We start from the raw sequence: 20,689 nt of genomic DNA, 5'->3' as shown, positions 1-20,689 counted from the left end.
TGGCTCCCGATACAGTACCAGGCCCAGGCTGCAGGCAACCGCAGCACCTGGAGACCATCAGTTAGGTTGTGCATTCATAGCAGTGACCAGAGGAAGAATGGCTGCTGGGAGGAGAGCAGAGAGAAGAAACGCCATAGTGCAGGGGTCCCAAAACCTCAGGCCAGATGCGGCCCAATCGCCTTCTCAATCCGGCCCGTGGACAGTCCGGGAATCAGCGTGTTTTTACATGAGTAGAATGTGTCCTTTTATTTAAAATGCATCTCTGGGTTATTTGTGGGGCATAGGAATTCGTTCATTTTTCCCCTTCAAAATATAGTCTGGCCCACCGCATGGTCTGAGGGACGGTGGACCGGCCCACGGCTGAAAAAGGTTGCTGACTCCTGCCATAGTGCATCTGCTGCAGCAGCACAACCAGACGCTTTCATCTGCCCCAGCTGCAACCAAACATCTCTCCTGTATCAGTCTCTACAGCCACAGAAGGCACTGCGACCTTCCAGCAGTTTGACTCCCGAGACTGACAGATGCAGCCAGGGCCAGCATGGTGCCCTCAGATGCTAATGGGCTTCACCTCTCATGAGCTCCAGAGAGCATGGCTGATGACCAGGGTTGATGGGAGGTGTAAACCAACATCTGGAGGGGCAAATATTAGCCATACCTGATTTACAGCCTACCGTAATTTGAGACTGGAGGAGGCTATCTGAAAAAGAAACCAAAAGAGGCCATTGTTGCTTCTTTTCCGAACACTCCCTGCAATGGAAATCCTTTATTAGCATTGTTGTTTAGTCGTGTCCGACTCTTCGTGACCCCATGGACCAGAGCACGCCAGGCACTCCTGTCTTGCACTGCCTCCCGCAGTTTGGTCAAACTTATATTCGTAGCTTCGAGAACACTGTCCAACCATCTCGTCCTCTGTCGTCCCCTTCTCCTAGTGCCCTCCATCTTTCCCAACATCAAGGTCTTTTCCAAGGATTCTTCTCTTCTCATGAGGTGGCCAAAGTATTGGAGCCTCACTCATCTTCACGATCTGTCCTTCCAGTGAGCACTAGACTCTCTTTAAACTCTGCTTTGCAATATGATTGCCTCACAGCATCAGCCAGGCTGCAGAGGACATGAAATTGCTTGTTCCAACATGCTGACAGGAGACAGCTTTGGAAAGGTTTTGTTTATTCACTCGAAAAACAAAACAAAAACTGTACAAATATTACAGGCAAGTCTCTTGCTGCAAAAAGTATAAAAATAATCTTTATATATGAATCAAAGTTCATTTCCACCCCCCTTCCCGTTGTATATTTCATTTAGGTATCTTTTCCAGGACGTCATCTAAAGAGAAGGCAAGAAATTCGTAGCAAAGGGAAGTGACGGTTCAGCTGCTAAACAGATCCCTCCCAAAGACACTGAGAAGCCCGTCAGCCTATTGGGGAGGAAGAAATGTGACATCCCTCTGGGCTTCCTAGAGCATCTGTGCAATGCAGGAACCGCTCTGGAAACAGAGACATGCAGGCCAGGAAGGTGTCCTCACAGGTGCCTAAGCACATGGGTAGCCCTCCAGATGTGGCTAGACTACAGCTCCCAAAGCTCCCTGACCACTGACCTGATGGGAGTTGGAGTACAACATCTGGAGGACACCACATTGCCCATCCCTGCTAAATAGGACACCAGAGGCTTCTCTAAACACTAAGCATCTGGAAGCAGCGTATTAACAAGTTCCCACTCTGGAAAGGGTGCCAAGGAATTGTAGGACTGTATATTCCATACAGAGGGAACTATTGGCTGCACCACTTAGACCCTTGTGGCCACTCTTAGGAAGGACAGGGCAGCCAGCTTAAACTAGCTCTTACTGGCCAAAAGCTACCACATGACAACACAAACATTCCCTGATTTAATATGGGTGGCATAGTGGTGAGTGTGCTTAGGGCTGCAAGTCTAAATCCCACTGAAATCAAACTCTTCACCCAAGCAGCAGTTTTTAAGGTTAGGGTGCAAGGCAGCACCACCTTCATATTCAGTGCCTGCGGCCAAGAACTGTGCAAAGGTTAGGGGCCAGGGAGCGCGAGTTAGGGGCTGGCATCTGGTAAAAGCACAACTGCAGACTGGAGAGCAACACTGCAGTTACAGGAAAGAGATCGAGAAGTGCAAAGGAGTCATAGGAGGAGGTTCACCAACCCAGATCCTCACGGGGGGGGGGGGGGAGGTGAGCAATACTCAGTGTTGGAAGGTAGAGAAGATGTGTCACATACAGACTCCAGGAGAGAAGGTAAGCTGCATGGACTGGCATCCAAATGAAGCCAGCAATTTGGAAAGGGAATGGTGGAGTAGTTCGGATGCACTCAAAATAAACCCACCTTCAGCATTGACTGAGGATATTGAAATAAATCACCCAGACTTGGCCCCTTCACTCAATCCAAGCCCCTCCTTCTTGGGCTCTCACTATCGAGCTCAGCGCCTTGCATTGCAGGCAATCCCAGCCAAGCTTCCCCATCCCTAAACAACTCGGCTGTTGGTGAGGGGGCAATTTGTTTCTCCATTCTGACTCTTTGGAGGAAAAGTGACTGTGCAAAACTGGCACCTCTACACGGCTAAAGGAGGAGAACTGGACATGTTTCGGCTTGCAAGACACCTGGGTGATCGTCGCTCTCTCAAAGTGAAACAGAAGCGGCTGAAACCTGGGGAGAAGCTTCTGAGCACCTTCCATACATAAAATGAATCCAAGGCAGGGTTGACGAAGCGTCCCTTCCCCCTCTCTCATTCCTTGTGTCAAAGTGTGTAGTTGCCAGAGAGAGAAAAGGAAATGAGCATCTCTGAATACATAGAGACAAGCTATAAAGACAAGATGGCATGAACCTTCCCTGCCCCTGTTGTTCAGCCCTCCTACTCTTTCCAGAAAGTGCCACCAGGAGTGTAGGGAAGCCAAGCCACGCTTGCAGACCCAAGGAAGCTCTTCTGCTGTTCAGGAAGAATTGACCGCAGGCCGCTGGGAAGGAGGCCTCAAATCTAGTGAAAGGACAGCCAAAAATGGAGCAAGAGGGAAACCAGGGGACTGCCTTGTGCAACACAGGAAAGGAAGAAAAGAAGCCAGGAAAGGGAGCTGCTGCTCTTGCTACTGCTGCTTGGTCCGCAAGTCCATCCCTGTTGATCTTCAGTCAAGACCAGAGCAGCCAAGTGTGTCACTCAAGCACTATAGCAGAAAAGGAATCCAATAAACCACCAGGTTTTTCCAAAGACTGGTTTGTTTGTTTTTTAAAAAAACACGTATCCTAAAGTCCATCCAATATGCCAGGAGTCAGAGGTTGAGGATAGGCACATCGAAAAGGTCGCACACCCCTTCGCTCTCATCCAGGTTGTAGATGTAGTCGTGGTCACCAGGAGGCGGGGAGAGACGGAGCAAAGGAGCAAATACTGTTGAAGGGAAAGGAGTACAGTCAGGCTGTGTCCCTGGCCCTTTTGCAATGAAAATCAGGGTAAGGCCCCTTCCACATGCTGCAACACCCGACCCAAATGCCTCCCCGCCCTGCATGCTTTACCAAAAGTAGAATACCTTAGGAGACCCAAGGAAGAGATTGCCCATGTCAACTTATAGCTTGACCCTCAGGACTCACTATTAAACCCAACCTTGAAACATGGGACCCTGCTTTAACTTTAGAACCTCTAAGCTCCTTTGCTCTTCTGTGCCTCTTTTAGGGCACACAAATAAACTGCAGATATACTAATGCCACATTTACTCCTTCTCTCTGAGGAAGTGTAGCTGCAGGGTGGGGAAAGAAGAGCAACGGGTGGGATTAAGGACCCACAACAGGAAGTGCTTAGTATCTTCACCCATCTACAAATCCCCAGATTTTGGGGGATGGAGGAACAACCATGGCGATTAAACTGCTACAGAACCAACATGTTGGGGGGGGCAGTAAAGATAAACATATGCTTTATGTTTTGTAGTGGGTGGAGGGGACAGTTAAAACAAAAATAAGAAGTGCAACTTTAGGTCTCTTCTTGTGGATCCTAACCACTTAGCTTGTGGATCCTAACCAGTTAGTCCAGATATGGAGAATCTTTGGCCTTCTAGATGTTGTTGTGCTACAACTCCCATCAGCCCCAGTAAGCAAGGCTGATGGCCAGTGATGATGGGAGTTGTAATCAATTGATGTCCTGCTTGTAAATAAAGACCCACACCTGTTAGTTCAAGACCAGTGTGTATTAGCCTACTCAGCTGGCTACAGTTCAACTGAGCTTTACTATTTGCTTACAGTTCAACTGGACCAACTCAGTTTCCTATACCCTCACTTTCTAGCCTTATACAAACCCATCTACACCTCAAAACTAGGAAATAGCAAAAGGCTTAATCCTTACCATCAGATGACATTAGTTCTTCGAGCAGCTCAGAATTCATGCATTCTGTGTGGAAAAAAAGTTGCATTACAACCACATTTTCTGCTTTGGGATTCTACAGTAGAATATTCTGTATCATTTCAAACAAAGGCTCAGGTATGTCAGTTTAGAATACACTCCCATGATAAAGAAGCCAGCTGTGGCTTTGATGGATGTTAACTACCTGGATGTTAACTGTAAACAGAAGCAGTCAGTTGCACCCCCCCCCAACTGTGTATTTATGATACAGTCAACACATGACTTTCCCCCAAAGAATACCCCATTATTCTTGGGGTAAGTGCTGGCACACCCAGAAAGAAGTGTTACATTCCAGATGACCCAAACAGATCAATGAGGCCTAAAGGAACTGTTTATTAACAGATGCCAGCTTGCAATGCAGCAAGTAATACAGTACAAGATAAAGCGATAGCCACAGGCACCCTAGTTTCACAGCAAGGGCAGTGTCACCACCACAGCATGAATATCCCTGAGCTATCTGTTATTTCACATGTATCCAGTAGAGGGCCACTCTGCCATGGTACAGTGGTGCCTCGCAAGATGAATTTAATTCGTCCTGTGAGTCGCTTCGTATAGTGAAAAATTCGTTTTGCGAAGCGGCTCCCATAGGAACGCATTGAAGTGCGGTTTCCCATAGGGTGCCTTGCAAGACGAATTTTAAAAAATTCATCTTGCGAGGCACCCTATGGGACGAAAATAATTCATCTTGCGAAGCGCGCCATAGGAAACTTTGTCTTGCGAGTCTCCATTGAAATCGCAAAACGCATTCGTCTTGTGAAAAATTCGTCTTGTGAGGCATTCGTCTAGCGAGGTACCACTGTATCTGCTTTCTCCTAACCTGAGTACAGTGGACGTTTTGGTTGCGAACGTGATCCGTTCGGGAGACACGTTCACAACCCGCAGCGCCGCGTCTGCGCGGGTTGCAATTCGGCGCTTCTGCGCATAGTGAGATTTAGCACTTCTGCGCATGCACAAGCACCGAAACCCAGAAGTAACCCATTCGGGTACTTCCGGGTTCAGCGCGGGACACAACCTCAAAAGACGCAGCTGAAGCGTCTGTAACCTGAGGTATGACTGTTTGGTAAGGGCCTCAGAAAACATGGGAGAAAATGAGAGATCAAGCAGGTTCCCTCACGTTGCCCCAGAAAAGTGAAACAGATATGGTTCTGCTGAAGCAACGCACCTCTTGTTGGATCAAACATCTCCGAAAGCTCCTTGGGAAGTTCCGGTACTGAAAAACAGAAGAGACGGTTCTGGTTTCCATGCTGCTCTAATAACGTCCAAAGTGTGGTAACCTATACAGGGTGCTCTCCCCATTTGGTAGCCTCTGTTCACAATCAGAGCCCCACCACCACCACCACCACTGACAGCTGCCATAATATTTGGCGGAAGCCCACTGTTGCTAGACAGTTCTGCTATAGATGGTTGTGAAACTTGATGACATATCTACACTGTGGGCTTAAGGAGGACTCAGTTTGGAAGCAATGCTAAAGGGCTCCCTTTAGCTCAAGCCACAATCCATCTGCTCAAGCCTCAGGCTCATGATCTCCTGCAACACATACCACAATGAGGGGGTCAGATGCACCAGATCTTACCTATCCAGAGTATATTGTTACTTCCAACCCAGGAACAATGGTTAATTTAAGCTATGGTTTTATTTGTACAAGCCAGTATCAGAAGCTGGGCTTTAGCTTTGCTCGTTTAAATAAACAATATTTTAAACCAGCCACAGTTTGTCCTTGCTGGCTGCAGCAACTGCAAGTTTGCTTCAGTCGGAAAGCTGATGCTTCCCATTTGCCCTTCGTAACCACTCCAAAAAGCTACAGTTGAGCCTTGTCTGTGAACCAGGCCTCAAAGAATCATGGGAACTGTAGTTCTGAGAGTAGCCAGTAACGTCTGGGGACACTCATTCCCACACAACTAAAGATCCTAGGATTCCTTGTAGGAAGCCATGAACATGAAAAGAGTACAAAAAACGACATAAATACCCCATCCACAACCCTGCCTACTGGTATTCTAGAATTCCCATTTCATTGCCCTCTCCACTATAGCATTACGTTGGGGTTTTCTTTAATATGCACTTCATGCCCCCAAATAGAGACTTGTGGCATCAGGTGATTGAAAGGTGAGGAGCTCCACCCACCTTGCAAAAGTGGCCTGTGACAGGTGGTGAGGCCAATCTGGCCTGCTGGCCACATCCAGTTCTCCACCCTTGTTGCACATGGCAAAGCAGATGCTTTGCTATTCAATTTTAAAAAAACAGGCACACAAACATTGTTCCACGACAGACTTTTAACCATAGTATGGCCTAGCAACCATTACAAAGCTGCTCCAATTGCTGGAAAAAGAGGGACTCAGCGTGATGCCTATTTGGGAACACAGGAACCCCTAACCCAAAAGGCAGCAAGCAAAGAACTCTCACTTTCTGTGGGGTCTGGCTTGATTGGCTCAAAGGAGGTGGAAGGACTGGGCAGGATGGAGCTGCTGTCCAGCAAGGCTGAGGATTGGAGGGGCTGCGTGTCCAGCCCGGCAGGTGGGCTGGCTGGAGCTGTCGAGGGGTCAAGTTGGTCCAGCTCCCCGCTGCTTCTCGATTCTGCCGTTGAGACGCCACTATCTGCAAAGGTGTAAGACAATTTTGCAACATTTCATGGATTGCACACTGAATAGGACATGACACTCATCCAGCAAACTCCAGGGCAGTACAGTGTTGCATTGCAGCAACACTGCAATGTTCACAGCAGTGCAGTGTTGCACCCCCAAGCCTTATAAATACGTCACAGAAAAGTTACTAGCCTTCATAGGTCATAGACTAGAACTTTTCTCCCCAACATGCCTCTTCCCAAATGAAGGGGATGAATTTTCATATATCCCAAAGCTTTCCGTTATGCCATCCGCCGTTCTCCAGACAGATGCACCACAGGCCAGATGCAACTTAGCCAACATGAACAGTATCATAATGATGTAAGAATTAGAGACCCAGGGTGTAGATTTAAAAAATGTTCCAATATTAATGGTATCGAACCTTTGGCTAGCATGTATTAGACATGATTCTTTGTGCTTGCATTTTATGACTCCCATGCGGCATTCCTTTTCTATCTGACCCTGAAAGTGGCACAAATGGCTCTCCAGGATGTTATTCTAAATCTATCATGAGTTAGGACCAGAGTGTAAAATCAGCAATCCTTGAAGCTTCCTGGGAGATAGGAGAAGCAAGGAAAGTGAGATAAAGGAAGGAATGTCAACAACCTGATGAAGGGCTGCTTGCCAGGGGAACGGTGACAGAAATGCCACATTTGAGACCGTATGGCCTGAGCACTCTTGGGGCACCACAAGCTGATTGTGGAGCCATGTGTGTTTTGCTTCTCATGACCTATAACTTTTCCTGATGTATGTAGAAGGATGTTTATGTTTTAAGAACATTTAGATGTTTTATGACTAATTTGTGTCCTGTGTGTATAAAACCCTTGCTCAAACCTATCCATTCTGAAGGAAATCAGCCCTGAGTGCTCACTGGAAGGACAGATCATGACGCTGAGGCTCCAATACTTTGGCCACCTCATGAGAAGAGAAGACTCCCTGGAAAAGACCCTGATGCTGGGAAAGACTGAGGGCACTAGGAGAAGGGGACGACAGAGGATGAGATGGTTGGACAGTGTTCTCGAAGCTACGAACATGAGTTTGACCAAACTGCGGGAGGCAGTGGAGGACAAGAGTGCCTGGCGTGCTCTGGTGCATGGGGTCACGAAGAGTTGGACACGACTAAACGACAACAACAACAACAAAATTCTCTTCGTGGCAGATGACTTCTTAACTGGTGGTTCAGCTAGATAGAACAACCACTTAAGTTGAGCTCTGTCTTATTGCTACAATAAATGCTGGGTTCCTAACGGGGCACTGGACTTGAATTATTTCCTTGGTTCCATGTTTTATTTAGAAGTAAACTCTTACCACAACAACCTATTACGCAACTTTTAAAAAACAAACAGCTATACTTTTTATTAAAACCTAACAACTGGGAAGATACAGCTTTCCCAAAGAGTCAACCAGTTATCAATGGTAGGTGTGAGGTTAGAATTTTAGACAAAAAAACCAAGCCACTGCCTTAACAATTTGACACGCATTCCAGGAGTGAGGAGTGGTAGACCGCACTTTAATCCGAGAGAGAGAGAAAGAGCACACACATACACACAAAGAAGGCAAAGCAAATATTTGTCTCAGGCAGACCTGCCAGAGAAAAAGCCTGCCCTTTTCTGATGCACTTGCAGCAGGCAGATTGTTAAACTGGTATGTAAGCCATATACGGGGAACCTGTGGCCTTTCAGATGTTTTTGTAGTACTATCGGGCATGCTGGCTGTGGCCGAGTCCAACAACTTCTCTTTTGGAGGGCCACAGATTCCCCATCCCTTATACAGGGAGTATGTTAGTACACACACAATATCAAATTTAAGGAAGGAAGGATGTGTAGAAGGGAAACTTGGGAGTGTGGTGGAGGGAAGGACTGATGTTTTCTCTCTCCCAACAATGGAATAGTAGAGAAAACAGCTGTCAATACTTGATTGGGTTTCCGAATATTTAAGAAGTGTTGTAGCTCCAGTTCTCCAGAATCAATTACAAGCCAGGCACCTAACATGAGGATGTTTAGTCGCCTACTGAATATGGGCTTTTTAAAAAGTAAATCTTATCCCAAGGTGTAAGCCAGTCGTTTATGGAAGATCAATTATATATTTGATAAAATAGTCCTGTTGTTTTTAAGAGTCTGTATGGATAGTTTTTGGGACGCGGGTGGCGCTGTGGTCTAAACCACTGAGTCTAGGGCTTCCGATCAGAAAGTCAGCGGTTCAAATGCCCACGACGGCATGAGCTCCCATTGCTCGGTCCCTGCTCCTGCCCACCTAGCAGTTCGAAAGCACATCAAAGTGCAATAGATAAATAGGTACCGCTCTGGCAGTAAGGTAAACGATGTTTCTGTGCGGTGCTCTGGTTCGCCAGAAGCGGTTTAGTCATGCTGGCCACATGACCCGGAAGCTGTCTGCGGACAAACGCCGGCTCCCTCGGCCTATAGAGCAAGATGAGCGCCGCAACCCCAGTCGTCCACGTCTGGACCTAACGGTCAGGGGTAGCTTTACCTTTAGGATAGTTTTATTGTTTGAGTTTGCTGAATTGATTTTACTGTTCTTTGAGCTTGTGTTTCATTCTCAGTGTATACCACTTTGATGCCGGCCTATTTAATAATGTGTTTAATGAAATAAATACATTAAGGCGAGTGATGATTACAATGAATGGATGTTATTTGTTTTCCACATCTAAATTTGGGATAAGAAATATAATAACTACATATCTGAAAGAATGTGCTGTTTCAGAACTAAAAAAAAGAACGTATGTGTTATGGGCTTACAATAATTGTATGTACTGAAAATTATGTAAGATAATTTATATACAACTATAATTTTTAAACATGATAGGAAAAGGTGGTACAGTCCACTGTAAATATATTATTCCAGATTGAGACCCAAGTACTTTGCAAATAAACAAAAAGCCAAACAATTATAAAATCACAAGGAGGCTACACATACAATGGAAAAGACTTGGGAAATTTAAATTCTCCCTTAAGATTTAATGAAATAGGAAGGTTTAACAGCATGTGTGAGAAACCTGTGGCCCTCCAAATGTTGCTGAACTCCAGCTCCCATCAGCCCCAACCAGTGTGGCCCATGGTTAGGGAAGGTGAGAGTTGCAGCCTGCCAATATCTGGAGGGCTACAGGTTCCCCAGTCCAGTTTGAAAAGGGACAGTGACATTGGAGGCTTCCTAATCTTGCCTAGGCCAGGTTCCAAAGTTTCATCTGGAAGAGCCAGACAGCAAGGCCAAGTGACTCGACTTCAGTGTCATATTCGAGAGAGGTTACCAAGAAGGGAAAGCTCCTCTGCAACTCACCTGTGGCGCTGGCTGCTTTCTGCACAGCAGAGACCTGGTCCTGTGTGCTGTTGGGAACAGGTGCAGAAGGGTGGGTACCACTGGGAAGAGATGCTTCTTGGAAGTGGGCAACAGGTGGTCTCTGTGCCTTAGGGAGTGTGACCGGCTGACACTGAATGAGGTCTTCCGGGGGAGGGACAGGTAGTACCACTGGAGGAGAGCTCCAGGCGTCTTTATTTACAAGTAGGACATCAATTGGACCGCTTGTACTTTTCAGGTGGATCTGGTATTTCTTCTGACCATTCAAGCCCTAAAGAAAGGGAGAGAGATTACTGCAAGGTAAGGCAACCAAGCCAGTGCAGTGATGCATCTATGTGTATAAAGGACTGTATCTGATGTAGTGTTAGGGCTTCCGATCAGAAGGTTGGCGGTTCGAATCCCCACGACGGGGTGAGTTCCCGTTGCTCGGTCCCAGCTCCTGCCAACCTAGCAGTTCGAAAGCACGAAGTGCAAGTAGATAATAGGTACCGCTCCAGCACAGCGTTTCTGTGCGCCACTCTGGTTCGCCAGAAGTGGCTTAGTCATGCTGGCCACATTACCCGGAAGCTGTACGCTTGCTCCCTTGACCAGTAAAGCGAGATGAGCGCCGCAACCCCAGAGTCGCCCGCAACTGGACCTAACGGTCAGGGCTCCCTTTACCTTTAAAGCACCCAAGCCAGTACAGTGATGCATCTATGTGTGTAAAGGACTGTATCCAATGAAGTGTTAAGTTAGTTACTTAGAATCATAGAACTGTAGGTGGAAGGAATTCCAGGGGGAATCTAGTTCAAACCCCTGCAACGCAAGAATCTCAACATTATTAGCAGGATACTTGTTCCACTGGCAAAATGTTTTGTGCCAGATGAATGTTGTTGCGCAGGAAAATGCGAAATGCAAGCTCCTTCACAACTTGCAGCCAGCATCAACCTGCAATGCAAGATGCTGCTGACTATTCCAAGGGCTACCAGCTCCTTGAGGTTTCAGCCACAGGTTTTTCCCTGACTGACCACATTTTAACTGGAAGTGCTCAGGATTAAACCAGGGACCTCCTGCAGGCAAAACATGAGCTGTGGTGGCACCAACAGAGCCCAACAACACCAGGAGGGCCAAAGGCTAGCGATCCTTCATATAAGGCTTCCACCATTGCCTCTTTGCAACCAGGGACCATTCCTTTGTTGCCCACGTGCCACCTACCTCAGGGACAGGAACCTCTAACTGAGTACCCGATGGGGCTCGGATGGCTAGCAGTGTGTCACCTGGAACAAGAGAGCAAACACAGCATTTACTAATCTGATCTAGGTGCAGAATGGAGCAGCGGGCCGTTGCAAGCCAAGGTGCACTCTCTTTCTCTTTCTCCCCTTTTCACCTCTTCCCTCAAGAGATGGGAGACCTGTGGCTCTCCAGATGTTGCTAGATGACCAACTCCCATCAGCCTCACAAGGTTGGCTAATGGTCAGGGATGATGGGAGTCATAGTTCAGCCACATCTGCAGGGACAACACTTCCCCATCCATGCTTTACCTGATCTGCAAACCTTTAACGCAGCCAGTAACATTGGCAGGAAAAAAGGACATCTCCCAGACTTGCGTACAGTTCTTTGATACAGAGGAGCAGTGCAAATATTGTGTGTGCGTGCGTGCGTGCGTTTTAAAGGCTGCTTGCATTTTTTCAGAGCAAAAGGCCATTTCATTCACAATATTTATCTGGCTAATGCTAGTAGACCTAAGTGACTAAAGCAAGGAGATGGCAAAACAGAGTATACTTGAAGGGAATCCAGCCTGGGTAGTCAGACAAGGGCTACTGCACTTTGTGAGAGCTGTGAAGAATTGGAAGGTTTGCCTGATTCTTAAGAAAAACAGGATCTAAACTCTGGAACTCTTGTCCAGCTCAGTTCATTTGTTCCTAGAGCAAGGAGGGGGGTCCTCAATGTTGCTGAGCTCCCCCACCCACCAGCATAGACAATGATTAGAGATGATCAGAGTTGTAGCCTAATAACACTGGAGAGGACCATGCCATGGAAAAGGAGGGGAACCTAGCTAGGATACACCACCACATCCTCACCTGGAAAGCATTTGCAGAGGTCCTCGTCAGTCACATAGGCTAACGTTCCTGAAGTTAAGGGGGAACAACAGCTGCCAGAAACAACGAGATCATTGGACAAAGGAACACTTTAAGAAGTTTAGGGGAATTGCAAGAAACAAGTGAACAATAGATGTAGTTATCAGTCGGTGCTGCAGAACACGCTGGTCAGAATGTGTCCTACGTGCTCCACCTACTGGGTGCATCTCTACAAAAGCAGCAGCAGAGGACATTTTAGATCTGACACATTTTCTTAAGAAGTTAACACTTTTTAAGCTCCACCCACCCACCTGTACTATAAAACAGTTTCATACAACAATGAATAGTTATGGCTTTCCCCCAAAGGATCCTGGGAACTGTAGTTTGTTAAGGGTGCTTAGAACTGCAAGGAAACCCCTATTCCCCTCACACAGCTACAGTTCTCAGAGGTCCTGGGGAAGAGACTGACTGCTAAACCACTCTGGAAATTATAGCTCTGTAGGGGCAAAGGGGGGTCTCTTAATAATTCTCAGCACCCTTTACAAAATACACTTCCAAGATTCTTTTGGAAACCCCATGACTGTTAGAAGGGGTATGAAACTACTTTAAATGTGTAGTGCAGGTGGAGCCTTAGCAGAGTCTTAACAGTAAAGACTTAACAAATGAACTGTGGCACATGGGCATTTAAGGACCACAGTCTACTTCATGAAATGGACTTCATGAAAGCTTATGACACAATAAGTTTCAAGGAGCCAAAAAGATTCTGTTGCTTTTGCAGCTGTATTTCTGCAAAAAGAACAAAAAAAACCACTCCCAAGAAAGGGATATGATAGACGAAAGAAAAGTGACATCAACACAATGATGGCAGGGGAGTAGGGATGAATGATGTGGAGAGAGAAATTCTTTCCATTTTCTCAAAAAGAGATCTGGGATAAGGCAGTTGAGTTGTTTGTGCTGTTTTGGTATTCTTAGCATTTCATCCAGGGACAGATAGATGCACACACACACTCACACCATAGATGTCTCATTGGCCAATGCTGTGGACCTGACCCAGCAAGAAGACTGAAATTTCTGTATCCTGGACAGAGTGGCAAGTGATTTGAAATTAAAGTGATTTGAAATTAAAGAGGATTGGTGTCAGTGGCTTCAAGCCCTGGAAAGTAATGTTTTCCTTCCGCCATCCTAGAAGGATCATCTTGGAATGAGCATTGGAAACTCAAAGGGAAAGGGGGAAGGGGAAGGAGGAAAAAGGACTATGGTGCACTCAAAAGGATATCGGCTGTTTTGTACATCGTCCGTCACATTTTTGATGCTTTGCTGCACCCACATCTTCTGCTGCTCCAGCTCCCGTTCCCGCTGCTCCAGGTCCTCAATCTCTGCCTTCAGCTCTATCAGCTTGTGGGCAATTTCACGGGTGTTGCAGCCAGGACCTACTCCTCTGGAGGGAAGGAGAATTGGAAGCAAGAAAAATGAGAGAGGCAACCTTGCAGAGCTTCCCAAGAGGGCATGAGCTATCAGAGACACTGCCATCGCAACCGCAAAATCCCTCCCCAAACCCACAGCACTGTTCAGTCATGCTGAACACAAACTATTGTTTCCAAGCCCATACCTTCCAGAGAGGAATTGACAGCCCTTTAGGTATTATGTCTCTATCCAGTATGCTGCAGTGGTTAGTGTGTTGGACTAGGACCTGGGAGACCAGAGTTCAAATCTCCACTCAGACATGGAGCTAGCACTGGATGACCTGGGGCCAGTCACTCTCCCTCTCAGCCCAATCTATCTCACAGGTTGTTGTGGGGATTAAATGAAGAATGGAGAGAAACCTTGTGCACCATCTTGAGCTCCTTGGAGAAAAAGGCAGGCTATAAATGCAATAAATAATAAAAATAAAATATTCAAAGATCTCCTCCCACCAACACAGTTCCCTTGGAAGAGAGTTCCTCCAAACTTCAGCCATGTTTTTACTCCCCAAAAGTATATCATGTCATTAGGTTTTAGGTAAGGTACATTTTTTTATAAGTTTAAACTTATAAATGCTATACTGCCAACATCAAGGGGGAAAATATCATGGCAGCAAACAACATAAATTTATATTCATAAGACAATTATAAAACACACCCCAAATTAGTATTTCTGCTTAATACATCAAACATAACTGGATCACTGCTCAGGAAAAGCGAATGCAAAGATGAGTTTAAGCAGGCACCTAAATCCCAATGCTGTGGGTGCCTGCAACTCCCCTTACAACTCAATTTCATAATGCTATTTCCCTAGTATTTGTGACCACTCAGCAAACTACAGTACAGCATGACCATTGGTGAAGCTTATTCAAAACTGCCTTAAATGCTGCACTCAGGGAACAGTCAACCACTCAAATGCAAGCTGTGACTGTGCCACACTCCTCAAATGCAACTGCCCCCCATGCATCACTGATAACAGAGCCTAGTTTCAGGATCACCAATCCTTGCCCCAATTAACGGGCACTTACTTCCACTGTATGCTGTTCTTGGACTTCTTCTCAATCAGCCCTATGCCCTCAAGGACATTTGTGATGTCATAAATGCGCCTCTTCTGCCGCACTGCCAAGGTATCTGCTGCCTGTGTAGGAAACCCAAAACATTATCATGCCCTGTTCATGAAGGCCTAAGCCACTCAGAGAATAGCAGGAAGCTGTCAAAACAAAAAAACCACCTCCAGCCACTTTGCCAGTTATACATAGGAGCATGCCTGGACTCAGGTTTTTTCTGTCTTGGGTTTGGGAGAGGAACCATCAATTAAATCTCTTTGCCTCCCACATGTTCCATTTCAGGGGGTTAGTTTATAAACAAAACAGAAGTTCAGCATGAGAAGTTGCAATCCATCTGCCATCCTGGAGTTCTTCCATGTGGCCCCAAAGACTGCCTGATGTCATGGCAGATGAGGGCACAAATCCCACTTTTTATGGCAGAAAAGCGTAAGCGTGCGGCATTGCTTTCTCTGCCACACACAGAGACAACATGGTGTAGTGGCTAGAGAACTGGGTGAGGAACTCAAATCTGCACTCAGCCATAAAGCCTTGCTTGGACTCTCAGCCTAATCCTATCTAGCCAAGTTATTGTGAATGGGAGACTGGAGAGGGAAACATGTAAATTGTCTTGCAGGAAGAACAGGATATCATCATCATGATAATAATATTGCAAACCCAAAATCTGTAACATATAAAATATGATTTCCTATTTATTACATTAAAGGGTCTATATATCCATTGTTCAGAACATCCATGAACAGTGATGTGGATTATCAGTACCAAGTGAAAGAACCAAACTCTCTCTATATCCTGTTTAGGCAGTATCGCTGCAGGGCAGCTGGACTGTATTCTGTGTCTTTTCTGGATCCTCAGATTCCCCAAATGTATAGCATGCATAAACAGGTGATGCCTGGAAGCATATCCAGCAGTAAGATACAACAGAGAGGGGGTGGGAATAAAAAATCCCCCATATCATTGTTGCATAAAATGCAACAATGGTCATATTGTTCTCGAGCCATAACACTCTACAGCAGGCATCCCCAAACTTTGGCCCTCCAGATGTTTTGGACTACAATTCCCATCTTCCCCGACCACTGGTCCTGTTAGCTAGGGATCATGGGAGTTGTAGGCCAAAACATCTGGAGGGCCAAAGTTTAGGGATGCCTGCTCTACAGCTACCTTTAACCTCTCCCTGGTGTGTTTACAAGGATTTTGTAGATACCAAGAAGCCCTTTTCTCAAGGTAAAGGTGAAAAGGTAGGTAGATTAGAGAGCTTACTATTAGAAAGCAGGTTCTAGAGAAATTAAGAGGACTCATAACTTCACCCAGATATAAAAATATTCAGATGTCTTTCAGTCACACGATGCTGGGACCACAAATGGATCAAAGTGAGTTGTGTAAGAGCAGCTTAAGCTATGTGTATTGTAACCTGGTATTGTCTGCTCTCATTGGCAGCAGCTCACATTACCTGCCTGTTAGATTTTATTTTAATCTTCAAATGCCAGCGATTGAACTCTGAACCTTCTGCACACAAAACATGTGCTCTACCACTGAGCTATGGTCAGCAACATGCAGCACAGTTCATGTTTGTTAGATATATAATGTAAGGGCAACTTTGTCATTCACAAGAACAGTATGACTACTACATGAGAACAACCCCGGTGGGCAAGACCAAAAGCCCACCTAGCCCAGCACCCTGTTCTCACAGCAGCCAGCCAGATGGTCATGGGAAGCCTGCAAGGAGGCCATGAGTGCAGCAACGCTCTGTTCCCCACCAACTGGTATTCAGTGATACAATTCTTCAATAATGGAGGTAGTACACATCCATCATGACTAATAGCCATTGATTGGTACATGCCAGTAATAAGCCAGAGGCAGATATAATTACACCTTCCTTGTGAACTTCCCCAGGGTATCCATCTTGCTTAACCATCTGGATTACAGGTCCAGCTAAATCTTCCCATACATTCTGCAGCAGACCTTAAAGCCGCTGTACTTCAAGAAGTCGGAAAGGATGACTCTGGCATGAAGTTGCCAAATTAGATTTTACTGCCATACTTGACACTAGGGAACTTGGCCTCAATAAACCACCTGGGAAAAGTGACTGTCCCTTTCAGTGTTTACTGAGACTGTCGATTTAGCTATGCCTATTCATCACAAGTAACTTCTAGCTAAGAGTGGGTCACAAGAATGCTTCTTGAACCTGATCTTTGTTGATCAGAGCCTGTTTTCACTTGTGTTATGCATATTATGACACCACAACCTCTTCCATTTCTCAACTTCATAGAAACATTGTTTTCACCTTATTCAGGGTATGCATATCCACCCATTTACTTATTTCATACTTCTAATAGACTCCGACCCAGAAAAGCTTCTAACACAGTAAATAAGCCTTTAAAGTGACTCTATGGACATATGCTGCTGCTAACATACTCTGCATGAAAAAGAAGTCAGGTTCAATCCTTAGCATCTCCAAGTACGGATAGGAAAGACCCTGGATTGTACACAAGTTCTACTCAGAGTAGACCCACTGAAATTAATGGGCCTATATTAATAATGCCCATTAATTTCAATGGATCTACTCTGAGTGGAGCTAAACTGTAAACAACCCTCTGATCTTAAACCCTGGCAAGCTTTTGCCAGTAATTTAAAGTTCAGAGAATATTGAGCTAGGGGGAACAAGGCAGCTTCTTATGTCTGCTCCTCTGGAGTTACGGTAGCAAAATACAAGAGCTGCCTTGATGAAAAGTCTCAAGCTGCAACCCTCCTTGCACTTCCGTAGGAGTAAGCACCACCTGAACAGAGGGGGGGTTTGCTTTGGTGCAAAGATACACAGACCTATGCTGTCAAAGCCATCATCAATCACCTTAGACAGGGCTCCAGCAGGGCTCCTTCCCACTGCTGTTCCCTTCTAAACCAAAGGCCCTTAGATGGCCATGCAGCTGACTGGCCTAGTTCACACAAGAAGCCACATCTGGATTCAGTAACACTATACTAATGCTTTTTTTGTTTTTTAAAAGTTTGTGGTTCATAGCATTAAAAGCTTCTTCCTGCCCACTTTTTCTACTCTAGATTTCCCATGTTTGGTCCTAAACCGTTTTGAACTGCAGAGGCATCTGCCTGTTTCCCCATCCGCCTGCATTGCAGTGGAACCAAAAGCAGATTTCAGTTAAGGTTAAGCACTTCAGGGAAAATTGCGAACACCTGCAGTCCCTTTCACACAGAAGTTACTGTTGCTGTAAAGCAGAAGCTCCTGCAACTGCCGGAGTTCTGCACTGGCAACAAACTGGTCACACCTGTGACTAAGTTATACATATGCAACCAGCTCAGTGTAACACCCCCACCCTTCATGCACTCAGCATTATCTCCCCATTTGGCAGATGCTGCACCTTAACAGCCATGCTTCCTTGATATGAGCCGAGGGAGGTCAGAGGAAGATCTAGCAAACAGGTGGGGAAGCAGTTTGCCCCCAGAGTTTGCTCATTTGGTCTGAGGACAGAAAGAGAGAGAAAAGCCTGATTCAATGCAGAATTTATTAACTGGGGTTTTTCCTAACACACACACACACCCAACCCAGCATGGGAAGATGGAAAGGAGTCAAGATACCCCAAATGTGGACACACAGCAACAGACAAAAAGCACCAGACAAAAGGAGTTGGTCGGAACAGATACCTAATAGGGCCCGATCCTTACGTTCCGTGAGCCCGATCCGGCCCCAAGAGGCAAATCCTGCAACCGCCACTCCACGCTGCCTCCTTTCCCTTGTCTATACCATCGGGTGGGCAGAAAGCAATTGGGATCTACCGGTAAGGGTTTCTGAACTGTTTTTACGGCAGCAACACAACACACACAAAAAACACTCTAATTGGGCTGTTGTTGAAGTGAAGAAAGCTAACCTTAGCGTGAAAGGGCTGTGATCTCAATACCGTGATCTCAATACTCAATACAGATCCGAGATCCTGGCACCTTGTTCTTACTAGTTGAGTGACACGTTCGTGTGTGTATGTGTGTGTTTGTGTGTGTGTGTGTGTTTGCAGCTGGCTTTGCCTGGTGAATTTGGGGGGGCTTTTGGGGGGAGGGGGGAGGGGGGACAAAGTACTGTAGATCCAAGAAGCCCTAAGTCTTCCCAGCCTTGCTCTGCTGGGGCCGGAGCGCTCCTTGCCCTGGTGGGGGCCAGCCATAGCCCACCCCTAGCCACGTTGAGGAAGCAGTACCCACACCCGGCCACCCCGGTTTCCCCCGCTCCCCCTCCTCCTCACCAGCTTGAGGTCGAGCACGCCGTCCTTGGCCTCCTGCAGCAAAGACACGAACTTGGTCGTGAGCAGCCCCAGGCTCTTCTCGTGCCGGCTCGGGGGGCCCCCCGGTGGCTGCGCCGCGGACTCCGCCATCCACGTCCGCCTCAGGCCCTCCGCCGCCGAGGCCGGTGCAGATCCCGGGTCTCCGGTACGGCCCCCGCGCGCTGACCCCTCTGCCGCTTCCGGCCGCCGCAGGGCATGACGGGAGGAGGGAGGCGGAGGGAAAGCTCCATCTTGGGAGAGAGGGCGGAGCGCCGCCACGCTCCCTCCCGTCTCCTTCTGCTCGGCTCCGCCCACCACGACTACCACCGGTTTCCGCTCTCGTGCCGTTGTAGCGACCCCTGCTGGCCAGTGGCGTGTAAACACTGGTGGCGCCTTGAGGATTCCAAAGGGTCGCGCCTCTGGGGTGTCCGGAAAATGAACGTCCCCCTCCCCCCAGTTGTCTTCTTGTTCATAAGAGCAGAATATAACCCTGTCGGGTGGGCTTGTTATGATCTCCTCTTTATGAGTGGTGGACTTCTGTTGCCAAATGGTTAAATCAGTGCACACTCAATAATGCAACATTTTGTTGCGGGTTCCACTTGTAGGCTGCCAAGATGTAAATAGCAAACTACAGCTACAGGGCAGAAACTTTTTTTTAATTTAAATCAAATCTTTTGCAGAACTGAAAGAAATCACATGACTAGAAACATCCAATTAGGGACTTGTGTTTAGCGATTTAATCCTTAATTTTCAGGAGCCAAATTCATACAACACCCCATACTGATCTTCAGCTTCTGGTTTTTGTTTCCTGATGGCCTAAGCTTGAAACAAGTCACTCCTTTCCCATTTGCAAAGTGTAAACGGTGATGATCTGTCTCAGGGCAGTTGTGAGAACAAACGAAATAAGAATTATGCTCAAAGCGTTATTCCACAAGTTTATTTATAAAGTACAGCAATAACTTACAAATCTAGGACCTTACTGACAAAATGCACTTATGACACACACACACACACATTCCAAAGTCTCTTGCTTTTCACCTATTTCAACATCTGTATATATGTCATTCCCGTCTCTCTTAGCCCTTGTTGTGTGTCCCAGTTATCACTGTCCTCAGACACAAACTGTTTCCTGCTGATTTGATAATCTATGGTTGCAACTGGTTGGATGAATGGGTTATCTTACCTTGAAATACTTCACAGCTGAATGGTGGGTGTGGCAACCCTCTTTAGAAATATCTGGGCTTGCAGTGCAGCGGTGGGAAGTGGCTTTCTTACAGCCCTGATATTCCCCTATAACGGGTAGGCAACCTAAGGCCCGTGGGCCGGCTGTGGCCCAATCAACTTCTCAATCTGGCCCGCAGGAATCAGTGTGTTTTTACATGAGTAGAATGTGCCCTTTTATTTAAAATGCATCTCTGGGTTATTAGTGGGGTCTGCCTGGTGTTTTTAAATAAGTAGAATGTGTGCTTTTATTGGAAATGCATCTCTGGGTTATTTGTGAGGCATAGGAATTTGTTCGT

General features: G+C 46.5%; 1 protein-coding gene across 1 annotated transcript; it reads right to left on the bottom strand.

The window, feature by feature from the left end:
* Positions 1 to 1,147: 1,147 nt before the first annotated feature.
* E2F4 (E2F transcription factor 4) lies at positions 1,148 to 19,390 on the bottom strand. Its single transcript, XM_035120048.3, has 10 exons — positions 19,152 to 19,390; positions 14,875 to 14,984; positions 13,663 to 13,824; positions 12,390 to 12,433; positions 11,524 to 11,585; positions 10,312 to 10,600; positions 6,800 to 6,991; positions 5,561 to 5,608; positions 4,342 to 4,386; positions 1,148 to 3,396 (listed from the first exon to the last, which is right to left on the bottom strand). The coding sequence occupies exons 1-10, from the start codon at positions 19,278 to 19,280 to the stop codon at positions 3,281 to 3,283; spliced, it is 1,197 nt and encodes a 398-aa protein (XP_034975939.1). The 5' UTR covers positions 19,281 to 19,390; the 3' UTR covers positions 1,148 to 3,280.
* Between the last annotated feature and the right edge of the window lie 1,299 nt (positions 19,391 to 20,689).

Source organism: Zootoca vivipara, chromosome 6 (assembly GCF_965207765.1).
Source record: "Zootoca vivipara chromosome 6, rZooViv2.hap1.1, whole genome shotgun sequence".
Classification (NCBI taxonomy): Eukaryota; Metazoa; Chordata; class Lepidosauria; order Squamata; family Lacertidae; genus Zootoca; species Zootoca vivipara.
This window is presented reverse-complemented; position numbering and strand designations above follow the sequence as displayed.

Excerpts from the sequence above, each read along its gene's own strand:
- E2F4 (XM_035120048.3), bottom strand. The coding sequence starts at position 19,280 with ATGGCGGAGTCCGCGGCGCAGCCACCGGGGGGCCCCCCGAGCCGGCAC. Across the intron at positions 13,825-14,874 it reads AAGAACAGCATACAGTGGAA|AGGAGTAGGTCCTGGCTGCA; the intron begins GTAAGTGCCCGT and ends CCTTCCCTCCAG. Across the intron at positions 10,601-11,523 it reads TAGAGGTTCCTGTCCCTGAG|GGCTTGAATGGTCAGAAGAA; the intron begins GTAGGTGGCACG and ends CCCTTTCTTTAG.